The sequence below is a fragment of the Lampris incognitus genome, chromosome 2 (genome assembly GCF_029633865.1).
Source record: "Lampris incognitus isolate fLamInc1 chromosome 2, fLamInc1.hap2, whole genome shotgun sequence".
NCBI classification, from domain to species: Eukaryota; Metazoa; Chordata; class Actinopteri; order Lampriformes; family Lampridae; genus Lampris; species Lampris incognitus.
The window spans coordinates 41657598-41684309 of NC_079212.1; the positions used below are offsets into that span (position 1 = coordinate 41657598).

The window sequence follows — 26712 nt, forward strand, 5'->3', positions numbered from 1 at the left end:
GGAATGGAGGGCACGGAGGGGGGGGGCAGTGAACTAGATTGAGTAAGGCATGCCTTTTTCACCTCCCTCAGGTGGAAAGCCCATCTGCTGAGGGCCCACCTATACAAAATCCTCAGGAAATTATAATTAAGACCTAGATTAAACAAGTGATCACAGTATGGCGACATAGGAAGTGGGCCAAAGATGCGGATAATAGTTTTGTTGAGTTTGTTGAACTTTTTCTGACGTGAGGCAAAGAATGGGTTTAAGGAGTCAGAGACTCCCTCATTAGTAAAAAAAAAAATCCACAATGTTAAATAAGAATTACATATTAAATTATTTCTGCTGGGCGGTACGGTGGCGCAGTGGTTAGCGTGCAGTCGCCTCACAGCACGTAGGTCCTGGGTTCGAGCCCCGGGATAGTCCAGCCTTGGTGGGTTTTCCTGGTTCATCCTCTGTGTGGAGTTTGCATGTTCTCCCCGTGTCTGCGTGGGTTTCCTCCGGGTGCTCCGGTTTCCTCCCACAGTCCAAAGACATGTAGGTCAGGTGAACCAGCCGTACTAAATTGCCCCTAGGTATGAATGTGTCGACGCTGTGATGGCCTGGCGGCCTGTCCAGGGTGTCTCCCCGCCTGCCGCCCAATGACTGCTGGGATAGGCTCCAGCATCCCCGCGACCCTGAGAGCAGGATAAGCGTTTCGAATAATGGATGGATGGATGGATTATTTCTGCTGCCCCTGCATCCACAGTAGAACTTCTTAGCCCCTGTGCCAGTGTTGTATACTTCACTTTTGACTAAATATCCAGGCTAAGCGTTCTACAATGGCTGTAAAAGATGAGCCTTCATGATTTGCATCATGCACAGACACTACATCTGGTTTTTTGTTTCTCTTTTGTGCTCTGTGTCTCATTTGTACCTAGTTTGCAGAACTGCTGCACGAGAGCCTACACAGCAGCCACTGGCTTTGATCCGGCTGCACGGTATAACAGTCAGGTATTCTGGTTTTGCTGGCCCGTTTCAAAACGTGTGTTTAACCTCCAAGTCAGCATGTTAGATGTGGCTGAGATGATGAGTTTAACAGACTACAGACAGATCAGCATCAAAAAGCTCGCACAGCTTGTTGAGCTGTGGTTGGTTTGAGCTAACTGGTCCAGACTGACTGCTGCCAATTCAGATGGCAGTCAGATCACCCCGCTGACCTAAACGTTCATCATTATCAAATAGAAATCCCAATTTTTCTTATTCACGTTATCTAAGTGAAAGCCACATAAAATGATACCTATCCTCCGGGAAACTTTAAACTAAACACTGAACTCTTCATTACCTCCACTAAGATGCAAAAAAGATAGGCATTAATGTAATTTGATTGTAGAGTGAATAACTTCTTATGAGTACCCCTGAAATGTTTCCAGAAATCCAATTAAATGGTACATCTATTAAAACTGCTCCTTAAGTCGACATCATAATGACAAAACGGAAAGAAAACCGCTCGCCGTCTACCAGCATAAACTGAAGAAAAGCTCCTACTTCCTCTGGATTTCACATGACACCTCAGGGAGGACATTGTTAAAACAGACCCAAATCTGACAATAATGGCATTGATCAGATGACGTTCAAGCGCACATCATCATCATAATCATCATCATCATCATCATCATCCTTCGACCTCAGTCGAGGATAGATTCATGCTTGTCGTTTGCTGATAGTAGACCGAGGTCGTGATTCCTTCGGAACCCAATTTCTGTCTGGGTTGGTCCCATAGCCTTTACCCCACCCCCACCCCCCACCCAGGGTGTCTACAAGGCAGTAGTTTGTTTTGTTATTTAACCCGTAACTGGGATAACCTTGACTCAATTACCAGGACATGTCTGCCATAGTAATTGGTCTACGGGGGGGGGGGGGGTTACTGTTCCGGAGGTTTTCTGTCAGGGTTTGCCCCGCCCTTAGCCTCTGGCTAAATAGCCTATCCCACAAGTGCACAGAGAAAGCTTTCACCGCTGCATAACCATTGTAGTATTATGAGAAAAATCTGGAGATGACAGCCATCAATGCACATGTTTGATGCAAACAGTTTACTAGTCAAAGATCAGCCGTTACATCCTTTGCAGCTGGCGAAGTAACTGGAGGTAACACGGGGATTCGAACCGCTGATCCCCGTTGTTGGTAGGCAACGGAATAGATGCTACCCGGATGCCCCCGGCAGTGTTTTATTGCTATACATTTGGAAAACTGGTCCACTGCAGCTACTTATGTATTCTTTTTGGCAGCTGCTATGCTTACTTCTGTTTGCAGATACACCAGGTATCATCAGCAAGAGCTCAAATGCTGTGTTGCTGGTATGTCCCTTTATTTTCAAATGCACCTCAGTAAATGTACTTTGGCCATCCGTTATTTGAAACAAGGTAAATCAATGCGTACCGTATCTAAAATATTTCAGGTTTTTAGTGTACTCTATCAGTTTTGGAAATGGGTGATCCACTGTGGTGACCCCTAACAGGAACAGCTGAAAGTGGTAGTAGTAGTAGTAGTGGTGTGCTCTATCAGTTTAAATTGCAGCTTACTCTACGTGGCTCATCCTGGGATTTTCCCCCCTCCGTGTGGACGGCAGAGTGGTCGTAAGAGGTTATGAGCGGAGCGGTACTGTATGTACTATAAGTGGGCCCATTCCTGCCTGCGGGCTGGGTGTACATGTACGTTCCACGTTCCTAGTGTGTGTATTTACGCGTTAGTCCATTTTGGTGTTGGGACTCTTTTTTTCAATGTGGGATTTGTACATGCAAATGAATGCTGTGAGTCTTTCAGTGGCGCTCAACTGCAGAGAAGACTGACTCCGTACGGTGGATAATTAGAACAAATTCATATCCATTATTCAGGACAGAAAAGAGAATGTTCATTCCTCACTAAGGGTGAGATGATGATTAAGGCTTGGATCAATCTTGGGTTTTCATATCAGACAGCTGAATTTGGACTCCACGGTAGGCTACATTTAGTACCCCCAACAACATGTCCTGACGCAGTACATGAACTAGTGCCCCTGTGTCCTCTCTCCTCTCATTGTATAAACTTCACGGCTATTCGGATTACAAGCATCAGCACCAATCAAAAGCAAAACTAATCCCACCGATGACTACCTCCTCTGGTCAAACTGGCATACACCAGGATGTACCATGTCCCCGTCGAGACTCAGCACCTCGTGACAAAAGCCTCCGGGTGACACTGAAGTGTTGACGAAAGAGTCAACGCTACGCTACATGTGGGGGAGTCAAATGTCCTGACTTTGTCTCGAGTGTTTTAGTCACCTAGCCATTGAACGCAAGCCCCCTCCAACCCCCTTGGCTAAATGGAAGGGGCTGAACGAGAACTGGCATGAAAACAAACACAAACCGGGCTGACCACGGCAGAGCGCTTCACATCTGATACGGGAATCATCCTCTTGGGCAAAACGAGCTTTATCATATTAAACCCCGTTTACCTTTGCTCAAAATTTGAATCAGGATCACGCCGTGTTTAGTTTCAGGGATTTCAGTGGTTACATGGTGTTCGTGTCGCTTTTCCACTTGTGTTATCGAAGGGTTTCCAGTTTCAGGGGTATGTAAATAGCATCCTGCACTATGCACAATAGACAACTAATTCTAACCTTTCCCTTTTGTGCATTGCAATGCATACATAGTCTCGATTTAGTAGAGGAGGTGACAGAACACCAAAACCAGCCTCTTAAACCGGCCCGGCAGTCCGAGTGCTTCAGTTTTGTGTATACGGCCTTATTTTCAGGATTTAATTCATGGGGACAGAGTGCTTTTTTGGACAGTCAACTTGGCTGTGGGCATTCTTAAATATAGCTGCAGAAAATTACGTATTCATGACTTAATCTGAAATGCAATTTAGCCGTATAAATCAAGGCTAATTCATGTGCCATTGATCCGTGCATGAAACAGGAAACCCTGTTAATATGTTGCACACTCTCATCCCCAAGCATGAAGACCATGTGCTTAATGTAAAGCGCCTGCCAAGACCCCGTCCTTGGCCCCCTGACACTGGCATGTGTACCAAGCTGCAAAATAAATGGGTGGGGGACTTATTGAATAGTTCGGCTAAGAAGTGGCACCAGAGGGGGGTAAATCGGGCTTGGTAAACATGCCTTTACTTAACAGTCAAGGTGGTCTTTATCCAGAAAAGATGATCTGTATGTAATGCTCAGATACAACCTCACCGGGAACTGGGCACTAAAATGTCAAACCTAGAAAAAAAATTATATTATATGTTCTTTTTGGAAATACAGCCGAGGTTCAAACACACACACACACACACACACACACACACACACACACACACACACACACACACACACACACACACACACACACACACACACACACATATCTTGGGCTTTAGATGTCTGATATCATTGAACTTGGCATATACACTCACCGGCCACTTTATTAGGCACACCTGTCCAACTGCTCGTAAACGCAAATTTCTAATCAGCCAATCACATGGCAGCAACCCAATGCATTTAGACATGTAGACATGGTCAAGACGATCTGCTGCAGTTAAAACCGAGCATCAGAATGGGGGAGAAAGGTGATTTAAGTGACTTTGAACGTGGCATGGTTGTTGGTGCCAGACGGGCTGGTCTGAGTATTTCAGAAACTGCTGATCTACTGGGATTTTCACGCACAACCATCTCTAGGGTTTCCAGAGAATGGTCCGAAAAAGAGAAAATATCCAGTGAGCGGCAGTTCTGTGGGCGAAAATGCCTTGTTGATGCCAGAGGTCAGAGGAGAATGGCCAGACTGGTTCGAGCTGACAGAAAGGCAACAGTAACTCAAATAACCACTCATTACAACCGAGGTATGCAGAAGAGCATCTCTGAACGCACAACACGTCGAACCTTGAGGCAGATGGGCTACAGCAGCAGAAGACCACACCGGGTGCCACTCCTGTCAGCTAAGAACAGGAAACTGAGGCTACAATTCGCACAGGCTCACCAAAATTGGACAATAGAAGATTGGAAAAACGTTGACTGGTCTGATGAGTCTCGATTTCTGCTGCGACATTCGGATGGTAGGGTCAGAATTTGGCGTCAACAACATGAAAGCATGGATCCATCCTGCCTTGTATCAACGGTTCAGGCTGGTGGTGGTGGTGTAATGTTGTGGGGGATATTTTCTTGGCACACTTTGGGCCCCTTAGTACCAATTGAGCATCGTGTCAACGCCACAGCCGACCTGAGTATTGTTGCTGACCATGTCCATCCCTTTATGACCACAGTGTTCCCATCTTCTGATGGCTACTTCCAGCAGGATAACACGCAATGTCATAAAGCTCGAATCATCTCAGACTGGTTTCTTGAACATGACAATGAGTTCACTGTACTCAAATGGCCTCCACAGTCACCAGATCTCAATCCAATAGAGCACCTTTGGGATGTGGTGGACCGGGAGATTCGCATCATGGATGTGCAGCCGACAAATCTGCAGCAACTGCGTGATGCTATCATGTCAATATGGACCAAACTCTCTGAGGAATGTTTCCAGTACCTTGTTGAATCTATGCCACGAAGGATTAAGGCAGTTCTGAAGGCAAAAGGGGGTCCAACCCGGTACTAGCAAGGTGTACCTAATAAAGTGGCCAGTGAGTGTATACCTTGTCAACTAGAGCAGTAAGAACAAACAACAGACAGAGAAAAGTATAACTGCCCTGCTACATCCAAAAAATGTTTGCATGTGTCTCCGTCCATCCATTATCCAAACCGCTCATCCTGCTCTCAGGGTTGCGGGGATGCTGGAGCCTATCCCAGCAGTCACTGGGCGGCAGGCGAGAAGACACCCTGGACAGGCCACCAGACCATCACAGCCCCCCCCCCACACACACACACACACACACACACACATTTACACCTAGGGACAATTTAGTACGGCTGATTCACCTGACCTACATGTCTTTGGACTGTGGGAGGAAACCGGAGAACCCGGAGGAAACCCACGCAGACACATGTGCATGTGTCTATGAGTGTGAAATAACCCCCCCCCCCAAAAAAAAAGTGGGGAGTGTACATGCGTGGCACAGAGGTTAGGTCTGTGTTGAATGTGCCCGTGTGCAAAAGAGCAGGCTGACGTCTGTTGGTCAGGCCCTGGCTGAAGTCGCCGTTTGGGGAAGTCTTTCCCCTGACCTTCAAACCCAAGTCCGCCTGGCTGGCAGACACACTAATGAATAGGTCGGTCCACAGCCTCACAAAGTAATTTCATTCTCTGTATCACTTTATCTCCACAATGAGCTTGATATATTGATGGCATAATAGCAGGGCCCCATAGCAGGGCTTCAATGGTAGCCCTCCATAACTTTAAAAGCTGTCTGAATTATGTATATAGTTTACTGCCAGTTTATTAATTTGAACTTTTTCCAGGTCATCTTTTATTGATGCAGTTCATTTCACAGGTAGTTTATGCTGTTCCTCTCCCATTTTAGTTCCAGTAGAACTAAGACACTTATCTGAGATGGTCTCAAGATATACCTGTTTGACTTGTCCTGTTGAGAGCAAGCGAGAGCGTGGCATAGAATAGAAATGGACTCCTGCAGGAGCTTTGTTTAATCAGTAAGTTGTTCGATTTAAATAAGAAGATGCACCTCCTGCAGACAATTTTCATGAGGTTGCTCTGCTAATCTTTGTCACCGGAGCAGCTCCACACAGAATTCCACTGCAGCGAAGAGGCTTGGTTCTGTTTTTTAAGTACTGATTGAGACATTTTCATGTCGGTACAACAAGACTTGATCAGAACCTGGTATATGGCTGGGGCGTGTATGGTCAATGTTGGAAACTGTGGCCTATTTGTTCCGGGGATAGTCAGCGGTAGTGTCTACAGAGTGATTTCCTGGATATTAAAGGTTCATCTGCTAGTTTCTGTACTGGTCCCAGTGATATTTGTTGTTAAAGTGTACTGATATTGCATATCACATGACATGGTTAAGCTGCGGCCGAGTAAAAAAACAAGGTTATAAATGCAGTTGCAAGAACAACACTTTCCACTCATATCTTGGGACGTTTGATTTGAAAGAGAACTTAATTCAGTTGTAATTCTAACTATTCTAATGATCTGTTAACCCGGCCTCCTCTTTCGTCTGTTTCTAACTGCGGATGTTTCTCGTTTTTTCTAAGACTGCTCTGTACTGACTGGCGAGTTCACAAAGACTGGATTGAGGCCAAAGAGAGCCCCACGAATACACAAGATATTGCACTAATGATATTACAACACAAACAAGGCAGTAAAGTTTTGCAGCTGAGTGCAATTTGCCCTTGTTTTGCATCTGATTGCAATTATCCATGTGGCAAAAGTATAAAGATGGCTTTGTGCCAACAAAATAGGCAGGTTCAGTGTCATCCTCGATGTCACCACGCACTATAGCAAGAGCTGTTAGACCTGGCTACCTGTATCTGCGAATGATTTCGGTCCCAGATAAATTTTAAAAAAAAAGTGATGTTCTCCTGCGACATATCCGCTCACGAGCCCACCTGGCATGACGATGCCTTCGCCTGGCCACAGTCACTACTGCCAGGATCCCTGGGAAGTCTGGGCATCAGCCACCACCAGCTCTCTGACGACGCCAATAATGTTCACTCTGACTGCGTGTGGCTATTAGCCCCGGTGTTTGTGGCTCGGGCTTGTTTTGCAACGAGGCTCGTTTACATAGAAAGGAGCCAATTTTGCGTCAAATGTATGCATACGTGCAAATGGCACCGGAGCACTGATACGCTATTTGCTTGGCAGCGCGGGTAGGGGCGCACTTAACCCTTTGCGGGTGAGACACACCCCTACCCGCGCTGAGAATGGCTTCCGTGCATAACTGTAGTCCACTTACTGCAGCGGTCACACCGGTTTCCTGTTTGTTGGCGCGCGCTATTGACTGGCATATTTCTCCAGCAGACGGGTGAGAAGTTTCAAGTTTGCTGGTAGGTGCAGGTGAAAGTTTGTCGACAATTCTGCGAATGTCGCTGACATCGATCCTTGGTAAATCTGACAGGCGTCGCGAAAAATATGCCTTTGTCAATAGCACGCGCCAACAAACAGGAAACTGGTATGACCGCCGCAGTAGAAACCGGAAGTCAGTGGACTATAGTCATGCACAGAGTCCATTACACTGTTTCTTTTTGTGTCATTTGTGAATACACAAGCGTTCTGTTAGACGTTGCTATTTGGGGAGCTTTAAAGCGACGTGTCTTCGACACAGAGGAACACCCTGAGGACAACAGAGACGTCAGAGCTACAAGAAAGGACACCGATGTGAGAAACGGCAGAGCGGACTACAGAGCCCACGCACGTTATTCCCATGATCCTCTAGTTATTTTTAGCTGGACACAAAATGTCTCTGACTGATTTACGGAGCGATCATGTTTGACCGATTGGGCCGCTGGATCACGTGACCAACAAAGTCACTGAAGTTTACACGATTGGTCGGCCGACAGGCACGAGGGAGAGAGCGCGCAGTTAACGAAGACTGTGATTTAATAGCCCATGACAGTTTTTACTGGGGCCAAAGGTGTCACCCCGAATCTCCATGCTTCCATCTATTTTATTTATAACAGCTAACAAGCCCTTATCAGAAATTACATTACGTTAGCTTTTGAGAGTGAAGAGAGTCACCTTAAATGTACGGTTTGAGAAATAGCCAACATATTGGTTTGAGACCAGAGCATCCATAAGACAAATTATTAGTCTCACTTAAAAATGGCAGTGATACTATGACCTTGTCAGTGTACTTCAACAGCTCCATCAATCACCATGCAAAGCTCAATTAAAGTGCCACTCTGAATTATCATTATTATTCAGCTGTTTGTATTACACAGCTCATGTAAGATAAGGCACAAGATGAAGACAGGTTTATCTCCACTTTTCTTCTGTTCACCCTCTGGGGGTCTAAGGACATTTTCTCGATTTTTACACGTCTTCTTAAGTAATGGAACAATGTTGACTTAACATAATGTTTTATGGGAAACCCTTGATACAAAATCTATCGTATAACTTATATTAATGACTATTAGGTATGGATCCTCATTCTTAGAGTTGAGATTATTCCTCAACCTGGATTTGACCAAGATGTCAATGAAAGGGCAAAATTTGGATGGCTAAAGATGGCTCCACATTAGAGGACTAAAATCCTAACTGACTTTACAAGTGGGGCAACACACGTAATGGCAGCTTGCCGAGATTTTTTTTTCAGTCTGCCATTAAATGCATCTGAACAACAGTTGGAAATAGGCAGGACATCACACACTTAAGAAGATTGTTGTGTCGTTATTCTATATTAAGTACACTGCGAGAGCCACGAATCCGGAGTCAAATTTCACGTGTGTGCAAACTAACATGACCACTAAAATCCGATTCTGATTCTTATTCTGATAACTAATATTTCCCAGCTTATTTCTGACATGCCATCGGTCAGGACCTCCAGTCTCACAAGAATCTGCACAACATAACACCAATCACGAGGAAGTGGGCTGCCAGACTTGAGATAATTTACGAATGAAACAAAAAAAAATTCAAACGTGAAAAAATAAAAATAAATGCTTATTTATGGGTTTTCTTCTTGTGTCATTTTTTTCAAGCTCTCCCGTTTTACCCTCATTTTACTATGCTATACACATGGGATACTGTGGAACTATTGAGAGTGTTGCAGTCAGTCAACTGGTATTAGAATGAAATCCCAAACACATTACAGAACTGGCTATCAGCCTATAACCGGCCCGGACAGTTAGGTTTGGTTTGGATCTGGGAACACCACTCACCAGATTATCTCAACAGCCATCAGTCTCCAGCAAGCCCTTAGGTCTGGATGGCCCCCATACTATCAGGATTGGCTTGTTAAGGGAGAAAGTGGTTAGTTTTCCTCTCATCAAATATTGGCAGAAGCACCACCAAAATTCATAGATAGATAATACAATATCAGAAGAAGATCACAAAATACAAATTCACTGCTTTTGATATGTAGATTGAAAATTATATTACACATTTGATGAAGATGGTGTTCATTTTAATGGGATGACAATCACTAATAACCTCCACATTTTGTTTTTAATAATTACCAGACATCCATACAGAAGTCATATATGAGACTGAAGTACTGCTTCACTCATGAGATTTGAAAACCTAACTGCAGATTAATGTGATCAACAGTCACCGTCGTGTCATGGCGTCTGGTGAGGAGAATAAACCCATTCAGGTCAAGTCATCTTCCAGCACATTCTTCATGTCAGTCCACTCCAAAATTAGTCTTCAATGTGCGCTTGAATTGGCCAAGGACAATAGAGACGAGAGACAGCACATTATGAGGTTTCCCCCTGAGGAATCAATAGTGTAGCGTTGTCCCACATTGCTATTGAAGGTCGCATGTAAAATCAATCCACTACTGGCACCTCTTTGATGAACAGGATCAAGGTTTATAAGTGGAGAAATTTGGTTATTTCAGTCATGAAAAGCATTCATGAAATATTCACAAGGATGAAGATTGTTACGATACATTTGTGTTTTGTTGTGTGTACTGCTGACATTGTGTGTCACTTCCCCTATTATTGCTCTGCATAATCAAATTGCCCTTTGGTAATCAAGATGCCTTTCTGTCTGAGTGAGATAATATGAAATATGATGATCAGCTAAACTAGGCCTGACCCTGTCTCTCTAGGTGTAATCACCCCTGGTTAGATATGAATCTATAGCATCATAGATAAGTCCTCACTGCTGTTGACAAGGCGGTGCAATAGAGGGCAAATCTGGGATCTTTCAGATGTTTTACATTTACTTTGTGTTTGACCTTAATGAGGCTTTCTGCTAATTATCATGAAGTTCAGTTGACTGAAATCTTAAGTCCTGGGTTGAATAGTTATCAGTCTGCACAATAGGCCGTTAACTTGAGTGTGGTTTTGAATATACTGTAGACTCTGCTTGTATCTGCCATGTCTTTTACCCTCTACTCTTCCTTTCTCTACAGTCCGCTGTCTGCTCTGAGGCTGGGTAACTCTGTGGGTCAGCGGATGTGGATCTTCCTTGCCATGACCCACCTCACCCTGGACTTTTCTGTCTGTAGTCCCCTAAGTCAGGGTCTAGGAATCAAGCTCACGCCTAAATCTGTGCATCGCTCCCGGCCCCGCTGGCAGCCCCTCTGGGACACTCCCAATGTGCTTCACTGGAGGACTGTGAGCCCGTTGGCCCGCCGGCTCCTCAATCCTGTCCCTCCACCCCAAGATAACAGGGCAGGCATAGGGCCAAATGTCAGGGGTCTCAAGCATAGGAAACCAGCACATAAAGGACAACCAGTGTGTAAGGTGTGCCGGTTGAGGTATTCTCAGACTGAGACGGGTGATCCTTCAGCACCAGTAGCCGAGGCTCCTGTTGGCCTAGCGGGTGGAAACAAAGACAACACATTGAGGTTGTTACTGCGGGCGAGGAGACAGCTCAAGTGGGACAGCTATGACAAGTCTCAGGAGGGGAGGACTACCACCGTGGCCGGATTTATCGACTGGGGACCTACAGGAACAGAGGACAGCATAGATGAGGAAGGCAAACCCATGCCCAATGTTACGCTGTCCACCAAGGCCTTGACCACCACAGTGGCCACAACCACTACCACTACCACCAAGGTCCCTCAAAGGACGTTCACTGTGGTTACGACACCGCAGCCCAAGAGGCTAAGCACCACCAGGGCCACTATCAGCTCTGGGGAGACTGCCAAACCACCAAAGTCACATGCGGAGACACCAGGTAAAATATGTAGGCTTTCCACAACAGCCTTGGGATCAGTGAACAGGTTGACAAAACCATTTTCCTAGCCGCCACAACTGTGTGTATTTTTCCCCACCTAGGCAATGCTGGGTGTTTGTATCAAGTACAGCCACACATGTCATTTCCTTAAAATGAGGGCGAATGAGATGAAGATAAGAGGGACTAATCAAAACTGATACACATTTATTTGTCCTCACGCAGGATCCAGAGTACTAGACTACCAAGACACTTTTTAATTAATTTCTATGAAGTAACATCAAGAAAATGCAGCCTTAATTTGCATATTATGTCTCTGACCATATTGAGAATCTCAGTGTTATTCTTGCAAGTGCCTCATCTGCCTGAAACAAAATGGCAAGTGTCATTTTTATGGGGGCTTCTCTGTCCTGTGTGAACACACAAACCCACTAACCAGGGGCATTAGATTAATTGTTTCATTAAGTCTATGAGCAGGATAGCTTCTTCAACAGACCATACAGGAGGCCATAAAAATTCAGTCATGTTTAACGATGAATGAGCTAGCACTATGCTAAATGACTCTTTCCCAATGGGTGGATCAAGCATAAGTGTTATACAATTAGCACATGAGCTCTGAGGCTGTGCAAAGGTCCTGCAGGGTACTTTAACCACCAAACCGTTACAGTGCAAAATGTCTAAAACACTGTTCAGTCACTAGAACATAGGGTCTAACCCTGTCGGAAAAGAAATATGTAAAAATTGCAAAACTATATCATCCTGGTTTATTGCTCAGCTTGAACAAATAGTTTACAACCTGTGTAAAAAATTAGTATAGTAGTTATTTGTTAGTCAGAACATGTATCAGAAACAAGCAAGGTGTTGGACTGAGTTTGAGATGGATGGACTGCTTTTCTATAGCATTCCCCCCCCCCCAAAGAGTATTACAATTAAAGGGACATTTTGCCGGTTTTTATGTGGGGTGTCCAATCAGTGTTGATGGAAAATGTAGTCAACTGAAACGATAAATATTCCTCATTCCAATAAATTCCTACGTATTGACCGAGAAATCTGAGTTCTCCTGATCGCGGAGCAGTGCCGGAAGTGTCTACATTTACCAGGATGCAAAGGGGGCCGAATTTCTGACACACAACCCCCCCAAATCCTTCCAAAACCCGCACAGCTCGTGGTGGTGGGCGTTTCTTGCGGCTCTGCGTGCAAAAAAAAAGTTGGAACGGCATCTTAATTTTTCCCTCTTCGATCATAAAACCGGAAAACGACATAAATCGAATTTGATTAATTTTATTGGCATCAAACATGTAAATTCCAAGCTAGGAGCACAGGTCAAGCCTTAGTTGTTTATTTGAAGAAATTTTCTTTATTTTTGTTATTCATTTATTTATTGATTTGGGATTTTTTTAAGACAAAATATATTTTCAGTTTCACTTTTAACAAAGAAAAAAGAAATATGTCTTGTTTTGCCTAGTTTACACCATACCTCAGAAATTAAAAAAATCCTTTAATTTGATAAAGAAAAGATAAGAGAAAATATAGTTTGTAGATTTTTATCTGAGAAATAAAATAATCTTTTCAGTCATAGTTTTTCTTCAATCTCATTTTGTTAAGAAATCGTGAGAAAATCGTACCGTGAATCGTATCGAATCGTGAGTCGAATGTATTGTTACAGCCCTAGCAGTAAACATAAGCTACCAGCGATTACCAGCAGATGTTGAACGGTACAGAGAATGGCTCCGAGCGATGAAAAACCCCAAATGTGACGAGAACACAACGGCATTAGTACTGGGAAATCTTCGGGTATGCTCTCTGTATTTAGCAGCAGATGACTACAACAGGGACATACAGTCAGTTGATGGAGGAAGCGTCAAGAAATTGCTGAAGACGTCTGCTGTGCCTACTCTTTTTGGCCATGGCGAGGGAGAGCCCTGGGAGAAGTGAGGTCGAATAGAGGTAAGCTGTTTTAGCTAACGTTAGTTACATTAAAAGCGTAGCATGCAAAACTCCATTTTGTGTCTGCTCTCTTTAGTAATGAGATTGTTTAAAAATACAACTGGCAATCATAGTTATTTTTATCTTGTCATCATAGACTGAAGAACAAACTGCCTCTGCTTCTACTGCCAATGTCAGTGTTCCCAAGCTGTCGCACAAAAACACAACCTGTTGCTGCTTCAGCCCACAGTCAAGGTGGGCTCCTTCCAGAGGTAAGACTTGGCTATAACTTTAGAAACTAATACTAACTGAAACTTTCTTGAGCTCTGAAATCTGATGTGTTGTTAGGCTGTCATTCTTACTGTAGACCTAGTAGTAAGAATGTTTGGCTGTAGACATACACGCTGCCGTAGCTGCATGCAGCCGCCATTGTTCCTGGCTTCTTAGAGCAGTTTGAATTCTGTGCACTACTATAGCACTAATAAATATTTTGTTGCATTCAAGGAGCTTACTACATCTATATATTTTTTCAATATTTTGGGCCAGCTTGGAAACCCTTCCCCCTACTGTTTTATGTGGCTACCAGCATTTCAATGTGCCGCTGATGGCTGGAATGTTGACCGTGAACAACAGGTGATTTGCAGTACCTTCCTAGCCTTTGTTACCTGCTACTTCATCTATAAACGAATAGATGTAGAGTTGTCCATGCAATTGCCATGCAACCTGCCTATTACTTGTTGGGGGATTGGATGTGCATGATTACAGCAGGTGCTGGCCTATATCCTTGGCCTTGTATTTTCACATTGTGTTTTCCTTGCCGTGAGCTCTCATTAAATTGTGTCTACATAAGAATACATTTTGTGTTGTTGTAAACTAACAGCCATCTAGTGCTTCTAAAAACAATGTATTTTTGTTACATTACGCAGTTTTCCACTCTGCAATGTTGAAGTATGTGCTGAAGACGCAATACTTCTCCTACATAAGTATGAGGGAAAGAGGACAACATGCTGTTTTGGAACACAATGAGAATATTGTGAAGAGGAAGCCTGCCACTAACAGCAAAGGTAGAAAACACGTTTTGTTGGTATTTTTTTTATATAGTTATGTAATAGTGTACGACCAGGGATGTGTAGACTCACTAGCCCTTGGCTAACGGGTTGGACCTTTTAGTTGACTGGTTAGCCAAGGGCTAACCACATCTGTGGTCGTACACTGTTACACTAACAACTACTATGACACTTGATGTCAATGTGGACAAGCTACATTGTCACCTTTGTCCCAAGTTGTTTTACTTATCACTTTTTTTTAAATAAACTGAACACTTCACCCTCACCATTTTAAAGGATGGTGATGAAAATATGACAGTGAGCACAAGTTCATCCAAGTCTTCCTTTATGCATGCTCAATAATCCGGGTAAGAAAATCACAGAAATTTGAATCACTTCATCTGGACTTTCAATTGTGTCCAGATGAACTGATTCAATTTTCTGTGAACATCATAAGTTATGTTTCCTTAAATAGTTCTACTTTTGTAATTTCAGGTGAGGTGCAAAGTAAATTTGTTTACTGCGGGAGGACCAAGCAATGGATTGTGAAGACGGTTTATGAACCTCACACACATAACCTCAGAACATGCCTTGTTGAACTCGTCATTGCACGAAGATGTGATTCTAGTGCGGACATCATCACTCCTGCTCCCTTACCCTGCTCTTCCTCCAAACATTGCAGCGGTCCCAAAACCATCCAAACAGAAAGCAATTGCGAAACACCAGGCCCGTTTTCCAGTGACATAATGAGAAGTCTAGCAAAGTGGCTGAAGACAAATAAAAACACTGGGCAATTATTGGCCCTTTCGACTTGTTTCACCCCTGTCAGTGGCTTCATGACCCCAATTAAAATTTTCCAGTTGTAGAATACTGACTTAACAGTAGGGCTGGACCTGAATATTGGGCTATCCAGATATTCGATCGCTGGGTAGGTATTCGGTATTCAATTTTAGGGTTTGGATTTTTTTTTTCTCAATATAGGCTATCAACAACGTGAACTGCAAAAATACATTTTGTTGGCATATTATTATACTTTGATATGGCGAGCCGGCGTGGAAGAATGAGAGATAGAGATCCCCTATTTGCAACTCTCGTGTGCCATGCACCGCACAGCCCCGAGAGTGCTGCCCAATTTCAGCACTCCGTCAGAACCAAACAGAACTGATGGGAAAGGAGAGACAAGAGGCAGGGATTCATTCAGAATGTCAGCTCCTGTATCCCATATGCCTCACGACCCCAGGAGTACTCCTTTATTCCACCCCTCCCCATGGTTGCCGAAAATGGCGTCCTCTAACAAGCTCATTATCAAACACATCAATCTTAGTCAGGGTCCTACAGTCAGTCAGTCAGTAACATAGTCGTCTACCCAGTCTGAGTCAACCCCCAAACAAACAATACATCCCAATATGAACCAAACATTTGAACACATAACGGCACGGCACGGCATCGGCATAGGCAGCACGGTGGCCCAGTGGTGAGCGCTGTCGCCTCACAGCAAGAAGGTCCTGGGGTTGTCCAACCTTGGGGTCATCCTCTGTGTGGCGTTTGCTTGTTCTCCCCGTGTCCGCAGTGGGTTTTCTCCCGGTGCTCCGGTTTCCCCCACCATCAAAAAGATATGCATGTTGGGATTAATACCCCTGTCTGTGGCGTGGCAAGAAGAACTGGAGCTGGTCCCCGGGCGCTGCACGGCGGCTGCCCACTGCTCCTAGCTACACAGCTAGGATGGGTTAAATGCAGAGAGGAATTTCCCCACGGGGATCATTCAAGTATTGTGGTGATACAGAATTTAATTGAGAGTAGAGTCACCAGGAGCTGCTGCTCCTTTAAGGCAGACGTTGAGAGTGCTGACGTAGGTGTAATATTTGCTAGTAATATTTGATTTGCTAATGTCCCTTACGGCTTTCCGTAGCGCCACAACAAAGTCACGTGATGTACGTAACAACGTCAGTGGGAATCCGGTCGGTGAATAAACACCCAGCACGAGAGAAGTCGTCCTTGCTTTATTAATGTTATAAGTTAACATAGCCAGAGGGCACAGATCATTACATGGTGTCAGAGTAGCGGAGTTTAAATACCCAATATGGATTCGTACGGCGTTCCAGCTCCACGGATGGACTGGGAATCGGCGAACTTACCTGAAGCATGGAGACGATTTCGGCAAACAACGGAGCTAATGTTCGGGCCCCCTGCGCGGGAAGAACGAAGAGGAGAAATGCAGCTACCTCCTGCTCTGGATAGGGGAAAAAGGGCGCGATGTGCACAACACTTGGACACTCAGCGGAGAACAAGCCAAGAAGCTAGAAACGTACTACGATAAGTACACTGAGTACATCACCCCCAAAGCAAACCCGATTTATGCCAGATATAAATTTCATGAAAAGATGCAGGGAGAGAGTGAATCCTTCGAACGATTTGTAACTGAGCTAAAGCTCCTAGTCAAAGACTGTGGCTACCCAAATGCCGACGAGATGGTCAGGGACCGCATCGTGTTTGCCACCAACTCACCCAGAGTGAGAGAAAAGCTACTTAGCCAGGGAGCTGAGCTAACGCTAGAAAAGGCCATAGATGTAGCCCGCTCACACGAGCTAGCAAAGCAACAGCTAAAGTCTATGGGCCAGGGCAGCACACATGAAACGGTGCACGCAATAGGCAGAAAGACTTACAAACCGAACGCACCCAAAGCAGCTAACGCTAACTTCAGACAAAGGGACGTTAGCACCGCCGCCAGGGCGTGTAGCTATTGTGGAGGGCTACACGGCGCTAAAGCCACTTGCCCAGCTAAGGGTAAACAATGCATTAAATGCAAGAAGCTCAATCATTTTGCTAAAGTATGCAAGTCTAGCTCCCAGGGACAGACAAAGTACTACCGCGGCACAGTACATGCCGTCGGAGAGAACCCAGAAGAGTGCACCACTGACAGAGAACAGGAAGAACTGTACTTCGACAACATTACAGTGGAGAGCACCGCTGTGGGAGAACAGACAGAGCTGTACATAGACTGCATCTCAATAGAGAACAACGGAAAAAGCAACGAGCAGGCTTACGTAGAGGTTGGAATTGGCACACCTCCACAGAAGGTAAAGTTTAAACTAGACACTGGGGCACAGGCCAATACTATTCCCACCAACCTGTTCCAGGCGCTGTTCAAAAATGTGACACTGAAACCAGCAATACACAGACTCACTGAATATGGAGGAGGCGCGCTGAGCGTGAAAGGCACATGCAAACTCAAATGTAAGTACAGAGACAATGCAATGATGCTGGACTTTTACATCATTGACACAAACGCCCCACCAGTCATGGCAATGAAAACATGCCGTGACCTAAACTTGGTAAAAATAGTGATGGCTGTGAGCGAGGAAAACAATGTCACATCACAGAGCATAATGGATGAGTATGCAGATGTTTTCCAAGGAATAGGAGAGTTCCCAGGCGAGTGCACCTTCCGCGTCACACCAGATGCAACGCCGGTCGTCTGCCCGCCACGCAGAATCCCCATCGCCCTACGCAGCAAACTGAGGGACGAGCTTGACAGCATGGAGAAAGGCGGCATAATCTGTAAGGTAACAGAACCCACAGAATGGGTGAACGCACTCGTCATTGTTGAGAAGCCAAAGACAGGCAAACTTAGAGTGTGTTTAGACCCCAGAGCTCTTAACAAAGTGATACAACGACCTCACTACCCCCTCCCCACGCTGGAGGACGCCACCACAAAGCTTGCTGGAGCTGAGTACTTTAGCGTGTTAGACGCGCGGTCAGGCTATTGGGCCATCAAACTGAGCACTGAATCCTCAATGTTGACGACATTTAACACAGTGTTTGGCAGGTATCGTTTCCTCAGACTGCCATTCGGAATCGTGTCCGCTCAAGACGAGTTCCAGAGACGCGTGGATGAAACATATGAAGGATTGGACGGTGTGACGGCCATAGTGGACGACATACTAGTGTTCGGCAAGACTAAAGAGGAACATGACCAGCGTCTCAGAGCGATGCTGAAGCGCACAAGGGAGCGAGGGGTGCGGCTCAACCCCGACAAGTGTCACATATGCGTGTCCGAGGTAAGCTACTTCGGCCACACGCTCTCACACGAAGGCATCAAACCAGACCCACACAAGGTGAAGGCGGTCAAGGACATGCAACCCCCACAGAACAAAGCAGAGCTGGAGACAGTCCTCGGCATGATCAACTACCTCGCCAGATTTGCTCCACACCTCTCACAGATAAACTCACCCCTCAGACAGCTTCTGAAACAGGACAGTGAGTTTGTGTGGGATGCAGTCCACGACAAGGCGTTCCAAGAGATGAAGAATCTCATTACACAGCACCCAGGTCCAGTACTCTCATATTTCGACCCGCAGAAAGAGCTGCGACTCCAAGTGGATGCATCCAAAAGTGGCCTTGGGGCTGTCATGCTCCAAGATGGCAAACCAATTGCCTATGCGTCCAAGTCACTCAACAGCACTGAAGAAAACTACGCACAGATAGAGAAGGAGCTCTATGCTGTGGTCTTCGGCTGCAAGAGGTTCCACGAGTACATGTACGGACGAAAAGTGATTGTGGAGTCAGACCACAAGCCTCTGGAGGCAATACTAAAAAAGCCACTGGCAGCAGCACCACCCCGGCTGCAACGGATGATCCTGGCGCTCCAAAAATACGACATCCAAATCATCCACCGCCCCGGTAAGGACATACCGGTGGCCGACACACTGTCACGCAAGTCAATAGAACACCACGACAGTGACCTACAGGAAGGGATGGAGGCCCAAGTGCACACAGTCCTCAGCAACATCCCTGTGAGCGACACAAGACTCACAGAAATCAAGCAGGAAACAGCGCAAGATCCACAGCTCACCGCACTCAGACGAGCCACACTCACTGGCTGGCCAGACACAAAGAAAAAGTGCCCGCCCAGCATCCAGGAATACTGGAACCACAGAGCAGAAATCTCAGAAATGGACGGTATCCTGTTCAAAGGTGAGAGAATCATTGTCCCCCAAAAGCTTCGCAAGGACATGATACAGCGCATCCATGCCAGCCACCTTGGCGTGGAAAAAAGCAAATGCCGAGCAAGAGACTTACTGTTCTGGCCTGGCATGGGGAAACAGATCGAGGATGCGGTAGCAGACTGCAGCATATGCCAAGAACGGCGCAGCGCAAATGCAAAGGAACCAATGATGTCACACGCCATACCCGAGCGGCCGTGGCAAGTGATAGGCACAGACCTATTCACATGGAACTCACAGGACTTCATAGTCACTGTGGACTACTACTCCAGATTCTTCGAGCTAGAAAGACTTTACAGCTGCACCTCATCTGCCGTCATCATGAAGCTGAAAGCAGCAATGGCTCGACACGGAATCCCCGAGACTATCATCAGCGACAACGGTCCGTGCTACAGCTCTGGTGAGTTCCGCAACTTCTCACAGACATGGGGTTTCTCACACACCACCACAAGCCCCCACTACCCACAGAGCAACGGCCTCTCCGAGAAGACTGTCCAGACGGCCAAACGCATCCTGGACAAAGCCAAAGCTGAGAACAAAGACCCCTACATGAGCTTACTGGAGTATCGCAACACACCGGTGGACAACCTGAAATCACCGGCACAGCTACTGATGAGTCGGAGGCTGCGGTCCATTCTCCCATCAACAGCAAAACACCTGCAGCCACAGATCGCCAGTCAGGAGGATGTTCACAAAAGGAGAGAGGTATGTCAACAGCGCCAGCAGGCATACTACAACCGAACAGCCAAACCTCTGCCCCACCTGCCCACAGGCACACCAATCCGCTTCCGGCAGGAGGATGGATCCTGGAGACCTGCAACTGTGGAAAGACCAGCGAACACAGACAGGAGCTACCACATCCAAACCAAAGAAGGTCAGATCTACCGACGCAACCGTCAACACCTGCGACAAAGCAGAGTGAACACTCACACTACACACACACACACTTCACAGCAGACTGTTACCAGCGCTAACAACAACACACAAGCCCATCAGCAAGAGCATGCTGAACCTCCAGACACGAACAATCAGCGACAACCAGACACACAGCCTGGTTACACCACGAGGTCAGGTCGCACGGTCAAACCAAGACAAATCCTTGACTTATGAATGTAAAAAAAAAAAAAAAAAAAAGATGAAATGTTATTACGGTGTCACATTTAGACAGGGAAGGAAATGTTTTACACTACTTTGTTGCAGTCCAGTTATATAAGAGTTCCATTTTCATATTCTTTCTTATTAAGATTGTATTCGTTTATAAACGTGCTCAACGTGGTCTGTATCTCTGCAGAGAAAGCAGCACTTTTCAGAAAAAGGGAGATGTAATATTTGCTAGTAATATTTGATTTGCTAATGTCCCTTACGGCTTTCCGTAGCGCCACAACAAAGTCACGTGATGTACGTAACAACGTCAGTGGGAATCCGGTCGGTGAATAAACACCCAGCACGAGAGAAGTCGTCCTTGCTTTATTAATGTTATAAGTTAACATAGCCAGAGGGCACAGATCATTACAGTAGGCACTGCGTAGAGTTTTCCCGGAAGTGGAGCCATGTTTTCGGAAGCCTAGCGGTTAGCTGGTGGCCACGAGAGGTGGTGCCGTATCGGTGCTGTTTTGTGTGGCGAGTAAACGGAATTGACTCGACTCGATCTCTCCGTCTCCTCATTCCTGCACTCCCACTAAAAATCAAAATAAAGTATAACAATCTGAACACGAATGTTTAACAGTCCCAGAACCCCTTGCGCTTCCCCAGCGCATATCCGTCCAGCAACCGTCTTCCCCGATCGCTACAGTATTTATACATTCTAATTAATTGCGCTGTAAACACGTGGAAATACATATCGCGTCATCTTGGGCGCGCGACCTCCCTCTCGCGGACAGCGGTGACGTCACGCTTCAGTTCCCGTTGGCCGTTAAAGAGAAGACAAAACACCAGAGGAGCTCAGCGGTACTGCCGTTGTTATACGTGCGCTACCTGGTTCTATTGATTTAGTTTTTGTTCTTTACTGTGTCATGTGTCGGTAAGTGGTAAAAAATAATAACCGTATTTCTGAGTGATTTGTGACTTCTTCGTCAGCAAATTTTCTGAGTATTAACACTGTTAAGCCTACTGTCATTGCTATCTCATTAAAAGTATTGTAATAACAGAAATATGGGTGTTTTTGTATCTCTGTTTGACTCGTTAGGTCAGGTTATAACGCGTTATAGATTTGGGCTAATAGCTGACTGACATCTGTCCCCGCGCGCTGCGCTGCGGCTGCCCACTTCTGGTGGACAGGGAGGGTTAAAGGAAGAGTGCAAAACTCACCGGTATACTGAGGAACGACCATAAAGAAATTATAAAAACAAATATAAATCTTAAATTTGTTGGCGCTAGTGAACTGTTTTTGTGCTTCTATTTCACAGTGCTTCGTCTCGGATTCGGAGCCTGTCATTCTGAGCAATTATGTATTTATTTATCCACGATAAAAAAAGTGTCACAAGCTTTTATTACGTCACAAGAAGTACATAGGACCTCGTTCCACCAAATCCCCCGGGATCACAGACATGCATCAAATACGCCAAACCTTTCTGACGATGCATTTTATTAACACGAACGACAATATTGTAGAACAACAGAGTCATTAACAATGCCAAATTAAACCGAAAAACACGTGTTGTGCCGCCATGCCGACCGTCCATCTCAGCCGAGAACGGAGAAACGTCCGGCTGTGTCCTTCCCCACCCTCACCCCCCCCCCCACCCACCCTCACTCCAGTGACTATAACTTGACCCAATTTCCCCTCGGAGATCAATAAAGCATTTCTGATTATGATCATATTGATCGTTTTTAGCCATGCAACCTGGAATAATCCTGGACTATTGCGACCCGCAGCCTATGCAAGCTGGACCTGGACTAATTTTAGATGGGTGTTCTTCAAAATGGATTTTCAGGTTGTCAGGCCAGGCTGCAGATAGATCTAGTTGAATCTTGGCCACGAAGGGAACACTGGCATTCACTGAAACTTCGTCTTTCAAAAATATAAACATTTTGTACTATACGTTGATATTTCATTCTTTATTTGGTCTTTATCATTTTTTTTTACTAAATGCCAAGATGCACTTAAAAAAGTGCATAACAGGTTCTGTTTGTCTTGTTTCCATAACAGGGGGTAATGGTTTTTTTTTAAAGCTCTTATTCCTTCTCATTTAGAAAACCCACCCCAAAGGCAACAGCTTTCCCGTTCTGCCACAAATGATTTATGTTTAACCATATATACCACCCTCTTACCCCCCCCCCCGTCAAACCCCCCCCCCCAAAAACTAATTTGCCCTGTACTGGAAGAAAATGCAATGCATCTTGCCTCTGAAGTAAAATGTGAATGACCTCTGCATAAACCAGCAGGTATGATTTTGCATGAATCTGACATGTACGTTTTCTGCCGCCAACTTTGATAGCCCATCCATCCATCCATCCATCCATCCATCCATTATTCAAACCACTTATCCTGCTGTCCATTAGTCTGAAAATTTAAAAAAAAAATCAAATTTAGTAGAAATCCCAGAAAGTTGAATCAGTTCATCTAGACGAAATGTTTATTGTTCATTGAGAGAGACCTGTCATCACTCATCTAAGTGACCTCTTGAGTCTCAGCTGACTGCAGGTGCCCCCACCCTTATAAACTATACAGTGGCATAATGACCCAAACCAATGATCGGTTTCATATACAAATTGTTGTGATCATTAACTAGAGTTTCAATGGCCATGTGTACTACCCCCCCACCCCCCTTAGTTCAGGGATGGTGGTTTCCTCTTCTCCTCGATGGCCGGACCAGTGTTCCTCCCTATCGAGGATGTGCACATCCTCGTCCTTGAAAGTGTGGCCACTTTTTTTTTTTAAACTGTCGCAAACATTTATTGAAAAGGTAACAATAAACAGTGACCATTAGTAAAATAAATACAAACTTGAGTGACACAATCAAAATAGCAACAGTGTAGCATACCTACCTAATATGTACCCTTTTCTTTTTTTTTATTCTAAACCAGTATTGAAATGGAAGATCTCCGACACACATAACTCTACAGCAGCAGAAAGAATCAGAATTAAAAATTAAAATACGGAAGGCAGAGAATAGTGATGCAACCTGTAGGCTTTGGCATGGCTTCCAGCCTACAGACCCCCCCCCCCACCAACTCAAAGAAATCAAACAAAAAATACGCATATATCATCTCCAATACATCTTACCCCACACACTATGCTGTTTACCCAAAATCCAACATCCCCCTCCCCCCTTCCCCAGTCACAATAAAAGTGCTCCCCTCCACAAATCCACTAATAAGCTCTTCTCAAACACAAACTATACACATTCATATATATAACATGGTGGGTTAAGTATGTCGTGTATATGCTGATTGAGAAATAATGGCATACATTTGGCTTATCAAGGTAATTCATATCTCCTCATTTTCAAACGAGCCGGAGTTCTTATAACAGTAGAAATGATTGCTTGATAATTCGAATTGCGAATTCAAAGCTGACAGTTATCTCCTTATGAGTACTGTAGGTGCACGTTATTGTATTAGGAGGCTGACTGGCTCACCGCGAGATGAACAAAAAAACACTTTGTGAAGCAAAGTGTTGACAACTTTCATTTGCCTTCACAACACATTAAAGCGTGTCTCTCACACACTACTGTATTGGCCTTTAGGCAAGATATAATTGCTACACAGACAGCAAGCAGCGCAACGTACTTGTAATGAAATAAAACCCCCGCTGAAGGGGGGTTCTTATCTTGCTCTGACTCTGCCCCTCTCTCCCTCTTTCTCTCTCTTCCTGTCTGTCTCTCTCTCTCTTCACATTTCTCCGTCTGTATCGTCGTGTCCTCGTCTGTATCATCGGTCTCTCTTTTCGTTTTGCTCTTTATCTCGTCTGCCCTCAGCAGCAAAGGCACATTGGATCAGTGTAGGCCTCTGGGAGAACAGGACCTAGCCACCCTTGACCTTCCCGCACACTTGGACCAGCCAATTACAACCTGAAAGGGGCCATTATAGAAATGACAGATGTCTGATAGAACGGCTGTATATTTGAACTGGGCAGGATCTGGCTTGTGACGACCTCATGGTGATACTTTTTTCTTGAATTATTCAATGTTGGGCCCTGTGTGATGGCCTGGTGGCCTGTCCAGGGTGTCTCCCTGCCTGCCGCCCAGTGACTGCTGGGATAGGCTCCAGCATGCCCGCGACCCTGAGAGCAGGATAAGCGGTTCGGGTAATAGATGGATGGATGGATATTCAATGTTATCTGTTCTTCATTCGAATAGATTTCCTCCAAAAATACAATATTAATGTCGAGGATTCAGCCCCGACTGAAGCACGCTAGAGGATGAACCACACCTTCATTGGCTATTTTGCAAATGTTCCTCATAAACTTGGTGACTTTTTTCAGTTTCCACGTATTTTAGAGAGCAGGGTTGCTTCCAGTGTAGCAAACGGCTGTTAGTTTTGGGGCACAATGCCTTGCTTAAAGGTAGTCTGGCAATAATGACAAAACTTGTAGATGTAAATGCTAGAATATTCCATTTGCCAGCCCACTGGAGAGTTTGGTGGTAGATAGTTTTTATATATATATATATTTTATATTTGGTATATATATATATATTTGGGCAGCACAGTGGCGCAGTGGTTAGCGCTGTTGCCTCACAGCAAGAAGGTCCTGGGTTCAAACCCCTGGTGTTGTCCAACCTTGGGGGGGTCATCCCAGGTCGTCCTCTGTGTGGAGTTTGCATGTTCTCCCCTTGTCTGCAGTGGGTTTTCTCCGGGTGCTCCGATTTCCCCCACCATCAAAAAAAGACATGCATGTTAGGGTTAATACTCCTGTCTGTGCCCCTGACCAAGGCATGGCGAGACGAACTGGAGTTGGCCCCCGGGCGCTGCACCGTGGCTGCCCACTGCTCCTAGCTACACAGCTAGGATGGGTTAACTGCAGAGGAAGAATCTCCCCACGGGGATCAATAAAGTATCTCAAAATCAAAATCAAATCAAAATATGAGAAGGGATAGATAGATAGATAGATAGATAGATAGATAGATAGATAGATAGATAGATAGATAGATAGATAGATAGATAGATAGATAGATAGATAGATAGATAGATAGATAGATAGATAGATAGATAGATGGTAGGTGGGTGGGTGGATGGATGGATGGATGGATAGATAGATAGATAGATAGATAGATAGATAGATAGATAGATAGATAGATAGATAGATAGATAGATAGATAGATAGATAGATAGATAGATAGATAGATAGATAGATAGATAGATAGATAGTCGTTGTGCATTGTAAAACGTACTCATAACACGACCACAGACAGCCACAGTGTTCCTGGTACAGCTTTTCAAGTCCCCAGTACAATATCATCTAAGTGTATAAAACACTTTTGCTTTTCAGCAGTTTTTTAAAGCCCATCAGTAATCATGGGTTTCTGCAGAAACAGCTCTGGCGCTGTGTTTATGAATTTCAAATTCATATTTTTATCATTTATTGTTACTACCGATGCTTTCAAGTAAAAGTAATGCTGCATGCGATACGCGATTACTCACAACAAAAACGACCTCATGCCTGAAATTCACGGTGATCACGGCACATTAAACACACATCATCACTGTTGTGTGTGCGTGTGTGTGTGTGTGTGTGTGTGTGTGTGTGTGTGTGTGTGTGTGTGTGTGTGTGTGTGTGTGTGTGTGTGTGTGTGTGCACGAGTGAGCCTATGCTTGTGCCCCATCAGTACCCATGTGCACATGAGCATCCGGTACAACATACTTTGTACGGCAGCGGTGGTTTACGTGCAAAGGTAGCCAACAACTGCCGACCGTTCCCTGACGGCGCCCCGGTGACCACCGTGTGAGGGGGACGGGAGGTGCGGGGGGGGCACCGCGGGTGGGTGGGGTGGCGTAGTTTACCGCCGCACGGCCTCCAGATGCTGGCTGATGGTTGGCAGTGATTGTACTGCCAGTGGCTGCGGCCCTCCT

General features: G+C 45.2%; 1 protein-coding gene and 1 long non-coding RNA gene across 2 annotated transcripts in view; both read left to right on the forward strand.

The window, feature by feature from the left end:
* ajap1 (adherens junctions associated protein 1) overlaps window positions 1–26712 on the forward strand; it is a 76566-nt gene that overhangs the window by 17362 nt on the left and 32492 nt on the right. Inside the window, exon 2 of the mRNA XM_056275120.1 lies at window positions 10960–11729. Coding sequence (XP_056131095.1) covers window positions 10960–11729 — 770 coding nt within the window. The remainder of the gene's footprint in view (window positions 1–10959; window positions 11730–26712) is intronic.
* Window positions 13625–14713, forward strand: LOC130108247 (uncharacterized). The gene is made up of 3 exons (XR_008809862.1): window positions 13625–13673; window positions 13810–13924; window positions 14579–14713. It is a non-coding gene; the product is annotated as an uncharacterized LOC130108247 (long non-coding RNA).